Source organism: Lampris incognitus, chromosome 4 (genome assembly GCF_029633865.1).
Source record: "Lampris incognitus isolate fLamInc1 chromosome 4, fLamInc1.hap2, whole genome shotgun sequence".
Taxonomy (NCBI): Eukaryota; Metazoa; Chordata; class Actinopteri; order Lampriformes; family Lampridae; genus Lampris; species Lampris incognitus.
Genome location: NC_079214.1, coordinates 11,705,871 through 11,713,370, shown reverse-complemented (window position 1 = coordinate 11,713,370; position 7,500 = coordinate 11,705,871). Strand labels below are relative to the sequence as shown.

The 7,500-nt window shown below is 42.7% G+C and overlaps 1 protein-coding gene across 2 annotated transcripts in view; it reads right to left on the bottom strand.

Moving 5' to 3' along the window:
• Nucleotides 1–7,500, bottom strand: part of epha6 (eph receptor A6) — a 92,422-nt gene that overhangs the window by 57,902 nt on the left and 27,020 nt on the right. For both annotated transcript variants that reach the window (XM_056278608.1, XM_056278609.1), the window contains exon 2: nucleotides 1,900–2,028. In XM_056278608.1, coding sequence (XP_056134583.1) covers nucleotides 1,900–2,010 — 111 coding nt within the window. In that variant the 5' untranslated portion in view covers nucleotides 2,011–2,028. The remainder of the gene's footprint in view (nucleotides 1–1,899; nucleotides 2,029–7,500) is intronic.

The window sequence follows — 7,500 nt, the reverse complement described above, 5'->3', positions numbered from 1 at the left end:
TGGTGAGGTAGGTGGTAGTGGATAGGGACTGGTTTGAGACAGGCCCAAAGTGCCATGAAAAACACTTTGGCAGGGGCATCAGTTTGGAGGAAGGGATAATTAGGAGAATCATCCGGGCAATGAGGAACACCTGTGACAAATAAAGCTCTGTGTGTGTGTGTGTGTGTGTGTGTGTGTGTGTGTGTGTGTGTGTGTGTGTGTGTGTGTGTGTGTCAGCAGGTAGACAGAAGTGCTGGGGGAACTGCTGGCATGCTGGATAGCGTGTGGAGTCAAGAAGAAAAACATTTTAGACGTGAAGCAACTCACAGACCCGGAAAGGAACTCACTCATTCATATAATCAAGATTAGCTATTCAAGAGAGGAGAGGAGAGAGGGCAAACAATCGAGAAAGAAACTAGCAGGGCTCCTAAAGTTTAAATGTGTTCAGTAACTCTTGTGAAGTTTGAAAATGAAGCTACAGAAAATATAAGTTCAAAAAACAAAATATAAGTACACCATAAAAAGGACGCCATGTTCAATATGACCTGATAAGCCTCATGCTTACACAACACATGCAGAATAAGGCCGTGTGTCCAACAGCCTGCCTTTTTTGTTGTCGTTGATAGCATTGTGTTGTACTGATTGTGTTGTGTAGGACATGTTCACTAGTTGTTGCCATGCAATCAGATAAGCTTTACGGCATTTTTCTATATTTGTGTCGGAAAATTAAAATAAAATGTCCGATGGATTTTCCGTTCTTGACACGTTTGGTTTTTTGACTCTCCTTTTGCCTGTCTTCTCTCTGCTTGGAGATGGTAGATCTGGCTTTAGGTACTTTTCTGGTTCCCCCCCCATCCTTCGTCTTTATTGGTGGGTGAAAGGTGACACTGAGCGGTGCGCCTCAGCAGAAGCTGAGACCGCCTCATGTCTGGCATGAGGCGGAAGCTCCCACTGCAGTAAGAGGTCAGGTTCCTGCTTTGGGTCAAGAGCACTCAAAGCATGACCTTCCCATGGAGAACGATACAAAAATAAGGGTGCCACTCCATGACAAAATGCCGGTGGACACACAGTCCAAGTCAACTAAATGAAATTTACCATGCCCTGCCTTGCTTGGGGGCTCGGTAAGAGTACTGCTTCACATCTATACGGTTGTGTTTTCTTGTTACAATAACCTTTCATACGACTATTGCTCTTACGCTCTGAGAAGGCATTTGTTATGGACTACAATGTTATTCTGGAAAGGGAATTTAAGTTTGATTGCTGGGCTCTCGGATCTGTGTTATTCAGTAAATAGTGTAGGATGTATTACTGTCTGATCGATGTTCTCAGCCAAAATGCATGAACCTTGTCAGAAATCCACTTTCAATTTCTTTTCTTTTTTTTGACCCCCCCCCCTTTTCTCCCCAATTGTATTTGGCCAATTACCCCACTCTCTCTGAGCCATCCCGGTCGCTGCTCCACCCCCTCTGCCGAGCCGGGGAGGGCTGCAGACTACCACATGCCTCCTCCGATACATGCGGAGTCACCAGCTGCTTCTTTTCACCTGACAGTGAGGAGTTTCGCCAGGGGGACGTAGCGCGTGGGAGGATCACACTATTCCCCCCCCCCTGAACAGGCGCCCCAACCGACCAGAGGAGGCGCTAGTGCGTTGACCAGGACACATACCCAAATCTGGCTTCCCACCTGCAGACATGGCCAATTGTGTCTGTAGGGATGCCCGACTAAGCCGGAGGTAACACGGGGTTTCGAACCGGCGATTGTCATGTTGCTAGGCAACGGAATAGACCGCTATGCTACCTGGACGCCCCCCCCCCCCCGCACTTTCAATTTCTGAAAAAAAATCTCCATTTGCACGGGGTCTTAATGCTGCCTGTGTAACTGCCTGAGGAGCACGTGTTGATGGTGTGCTGTTGTCCTGACCTTCTGAGCAGCCTGTCGCTGTATCCATCCTGAGCGTAGCCAGTTGTTCTGGTTTGGTTCCATCACGTGGCATACCTGAAAGGTGTGGATGGGCCGGTTCTGCTCATCCATCTCGGTGATAGCGTCCCACTGTTACAAAGAAAAGAAGTGAAGGGATGAGGGAGAGGAAAGAGGGAGAGCAAGGGAGAGCTATGGTAAAAATCATATTACTCCGCCTGATTAAAAACATGCAAAAAGACTATTTGTTCTTTCCACACTTCGTTATGTGGTGACTGTTACCGTAAATGACTGTATTTGTTTATTCTTAATTTTAGTTGTCCTTTGTATGGGACCAACTCCAACTCCAGCTCTTCTGTCCATTGCCTTGCTCAGGGGCACAGACAGGAGTATTAACCCTAACATGCATGTCTTTTTAATGGTGGGAGGAAACCGGAGCACCCGGAGAAAACCCATGCGGACACGGGGGGAACATGCAAACTCCACACAGAAAGGACCTGGGATGGCCTGGGGTTCGAACCCAGGACCTTCTTGCTGTGAGGCAAAAGTGCTAACCTCTGAGCCACCGTGTTACATTTAACAGTCAAATTTAACCTAGGGGTGTTGCCTCCGTAAAATAGATAGTCACTATGCCTCTTACGTAGAAAGCTAATCTTGTGGTTTCTGGCTGACTTAAAATGCAGCCTTCGGTGGTTAACTGTCAAACAGGATTATTTTCATTCTTCATCTGAACATGCAGTGTTCAATCCATCTCATCTGTTGATCACATACACAGCCTTATCATCCATATTAAACTTCCATTACAACTGTATTGTGCCAGGCAGCATCATGATTATCGAAGGAAGATCATCTAAAGTTTATATATTTTCAGATGTTAGATTTAAGTATTTCCAAATCTCATTCATTTTATTGTAAAATACGCTGACACGAGCTAAATTACCATTTTCATCATTTCACTGAGTTACTACATTGAATAATTGTCCATTGGATGACCTAAGGTTGAAAAAAAAGAGCACATTTGAGGATTTTTCACAAACCAAATAAATTTATTCATGATCTGCATATTTGATTTGGCAAAGGTTTTATGCCGGATGCCCCTCCTGACGCAACCCTCCCCATTTATCCGGGCTTGGGACCGGCACTAAGAATGCACTGGCTTGTGCATCCTCAGTGGCTGGGTAACTAGATTGTTTAACACAATCTTGGAAAGTGAGAGGATGCCTGAGGAGTGGAGAAGAAGCATACTGGTACGGATTTTCAAGAACAAGGGTGGTGTGCAGAACTGTAGCAACTACAGAGGTATAAAGTTGCTCAGCCACAGCATGAAGATATGGGAAAGAGTAATAGAAGTTAGGTTAAGAGGAGAGGTGACGATTAGTGAGCAGCAGTATGGTTTCATGCCATGAGAGAGCACCACAGATGTGATGTTTGCTTTGAGAATGTTGATGGAGAAGTATAGAGAAGGCCAGAAGGAGTTACATTGTGTCTTTGTGGATTTAGAGAAAGCATACAACAGGGTGTCGAGAGAGGAGGTGTGGTATTGTATGAGGAAGTCAGGAGTTGCAGAGAAGTATGTAGGAGTGGTGCAGGATATGTATGAGGGAAGTGTGACAATGGTGAGGTGTGTGGTTGGAATGACAGATGGGTTCAAGGTGGAGGTGGGATCACACCAAGGATCGGCTCTGAGCCCTTTCTTGTTTGCAATGGTGATGGACAGGCTGGCGGACGAGATCAGGCAGGAGTCTCTGTGGACTATGATGTTTGCAGATGACATTGTGATCTGTAACGACAGTAGGGCGCAGGTTGAGGAGAGCCTGGAGAGGTGGAGGTATGCACTGGAGAGAAGAGGAATGATAGTCAGTAGGAGCAAGACGGAGTACCTATGCGTGAATGAGAGGAAGGATAGCAGAATGGTGAGGACGCAAGCAGTAGAGGTGATGAATGCATATGAGTTTAAATACTTGGGGTCACCTGTCAAAAGTAATGGGGAGTGCAGGAGAGAGGTGAAGAAGAGAGTGCAGGCAGGGTGGAGTGGGGGGAGAAGTGTGTCAGGAGTGATTTGTGACAGAAGGGTGCCAGCAAGAGTTAAAGGGAAGGTTTACAAGATGGTTGTGAGACCAGCTATGTTGTATGGTTTGGAGACAGTGGCACTGATGAAAAGACAGGAGGTGGAGCTGGAGGTGGCAGAGTTGAAAATACTAAGATTTTCATTGGGAGTGACGAAGAAGGACAGGATTAGGAAGGAGTATATTAGAGGGACAGCTCAGGTTGGACGGTTAGAAGACAAAGCAAGAGAGGCAAGATTGAGATGGTTTGGACATGTGTGGAGGAGAGATGCTGGGTATATTGGGAGAAGGATGCTGAATATGGAGCTGCCAGGGAAGAGGAAGGCCAAAGAGGAGGTTTATGGATGTGGTGAGAGAGGACATGCAGGTCGCTGGCGTGACAGAGGAAGACGCAGAGGACAGGAAGAGATGGAAACAGATGATCTGCTGTGGCGCCCCCTAACGGGAGCAGTCGAAATTAGTAGTAGTCGTAGTAGCAGATATTGAACTTGATGATTGAATATTAATAGCTAGTATTGAACACTGTTATGGTGTGTTTTAAAAACATACTTAGTTGAGCATTATGTTGCTGAATGTGTTGAACTAGCTTGCTGTCAAGAAACAAAGCTAAGGATATTAAGAACATTCAAATATGTGTGTTCCGAATTAGCGAATGGTAGAGAATTACCCAATAATTTGTCTTGAGTTAACAAGGGAGTTTGCAAATAAGTAGGGAAGCACCACAAGAATTTCATACTAGGTTTTTATTAACTTTGTAGATAGGTATGTGATGTAATAAGTAATAAAATGAAATGACATTGAGATGCTCTGTGGAAACATCCAGTCAAGGGAAAATCCATATCAGGCCAAAGGTGCATGATGCATGTCCCTGTTTGGAGATTACCCACACCCATAAAAGGACATAAATGGTCTGTTTTCTGACTTGTTCCAAAACATTCTCAACTGCAGTATTTTTTTGAAACAACAACCCTGACCGGTTAAAGATGGTCATCCCCAAGTCCAAAATTGTGCAATGTGAATGTGACCTTGGGAATATAAATTGGGATCAGTTTATAGAAATAGATGACTTGGATGTGTGTTGTAACTCAATAACTACTGCTCTAGTGAAATTAACGGCAAAATATACCAAATACCTGAAATGTAAACAAAAGAGGGCAAATTTACCATAGCTAAATAATGAAATATATAAACTCATAAAAAACGACATCTGGTTTTGAAAACATTATCTTCTACATTCAATACTGACCATCTGATCTACAAAAGTCTAAGAAATAAAGTAGTCCTGGAATTACCCAAAGCCTCATATTACACACAACGTATAGGCAACACCAAAGGCCACAATATATCCCATTGAAATCACTTAAACAATTTAACCAACAAATTATACAGTCAAAAAGGAATTAAGGAATTGAAAATAAATGGTACAGCCTTCACAGATAATGTCACCATGGCACATGAATTTAACATGTACTTTTCCAATCAGTCGAGGAATTGACACAAAATGTGGATGCTCCATCTATAACTAATGATACAGAAGCTATAGAATCACCAGATTCCTTTCATATCCAAGAGGTCAATGAAGCTAAAATTGCAGTTGTTATTGAGAAATGATCAAATTCTAAGGCGAAAGACATTTATAATTTAGATACATATTTCATTAAGAAATACAGCTCTATATTGATAAGACCTGTGACTCATCTCATCAATTTATCAATTAGCACCAGAAAATTCCTAAATAACTGGGAAAAGGCAGTCATTACATCAGTCTTCAAATCAGGGAATCATGATCTGATATGCAACTATCGCCCTATTTCTATTATTCCTGTCCTGGCAAAGGTACTTGAGAAGGTTATGGCAGCACAGCTCATTGACCACCTAGAGACAAATCAACTCCCTCATTTGCAACAATTAGTTTTAGACCCAACTATTCATCAGAAACTGCAAATTGTTATTTCATTGAAAATGTAAAGTGCTCCTTGGATGGGGGTAATGTCATTGAGGTAGTATTTCTTGACCTGAAAAAGGCATTTGACCCTATGAACCATGGGATCCTCCGGTTTAAGTTGTCTGCATTCAATTTTTACAAACAACCAGTTGGTTGGTTTGAGTCATATCTTCAAACTAGAGAGCAATGTGTGAAAGTTGACCAAGAAAAGTTATCCCTTTTACACTAAAGAATGGCTGTTCCCCAAGGTTCAATCCTAGGTCTCCTGCTTTTCTGTTTATAAATGACCTGCCTACAAGCCCAGAGGCTGGCTGCCAGCTTTATGCAGACGATGCAGTCATATATGCATCAGCTAAGTCACATAGCCAGGTAGCGGAGATCCCATACTTGGATGATGTCCATCAGTGGCTGCAACATAATCATCTTTTGCTGAATTTGAAAAAAAACAGCATCTATGTGTTTTCCATTATAAAACAGGGCTCATTTAAAAATTTTAAAATCAAGATAAGGAATGAAGAAACAGAGGTGGTCATTAATTTCAAGTTATTAGGAATAAGCTTAGCTCCACAACTCAAATTTGATAAACATGTAAAGAAATTTTCAAAAACAGTAAAGACCAATCTAAATTGTTTGAAATTAATCAGGCACCACATACCGACTCAGACAGCCCAGTTATTTATGCACTCAGCAAGAGTTAAAGGGAAGGTTTACAAGATGGTTGTGAGACCAGCTATGTTGTATGGTTTGGAGATGGTGACACTGAAGAAAAGACAGGAGGTGGAGGTGGCAGAGTTGAAGATGCTAAGATTTTCATTGGGAGTGACAAGGACAGGAGTAGGAACTAGTATATTAGAGGGACAGCTCAGGTTGGACGGTTTGGAGACAAAGCAAGAGAGGCAAGATGGAGATGGTATGGACGTGTGGAGGAGAGATGCTGGGTATATTGGGAGAAGGATGCTGAATATGGAGCTGCCAGGAAAGAGGAAAAGAGGAAGGCTAAAGAGGAGGTTTATGGATGTGATGAGGGAGGACATGCTGGTGGTTGGTGTGACAGAGGAACATGCATAAGACAGGTCGAGATGGAAACGGATGAACCACTGTGGCGACCCCTAATGGGAGCAGCCGAAAGTAGTAGTGGTAGTAGTAGTAGTAGTAGATTACTCATATGGTATGACAGTATGGACTCAAGCATCACTATCTAAAATAATGGACAAAAAGCCTCTACAGTGGCATCACTGTCACATACTGAAAAGATACAATCTGTTTAGGTTTGAGAATTTTGCTAATTTTTTGTTTTCTCAACTTAGTTTTCAAATATATCAACAGTGTAGCTCCAGGGCCTCTATCACGATACGTATATCCAATTACAAGACAGTAACAGAGTAACTAGGAGCATGACAAATGGCAACTTTAAAGCACCACGTGGATATTGTAGATCTAAATTTGGACAATCAGTTTTCTCCATAAAGGGTTGTCAACTTTGGAACACATACCAACTGATATCAAATTAATTCTAGATGTAAAATCTTTTACAAAAAACGGTTAACTGCTGGCTAAAAGCAAATCAGAGTTGTATCCATTTTTAGCTAATTG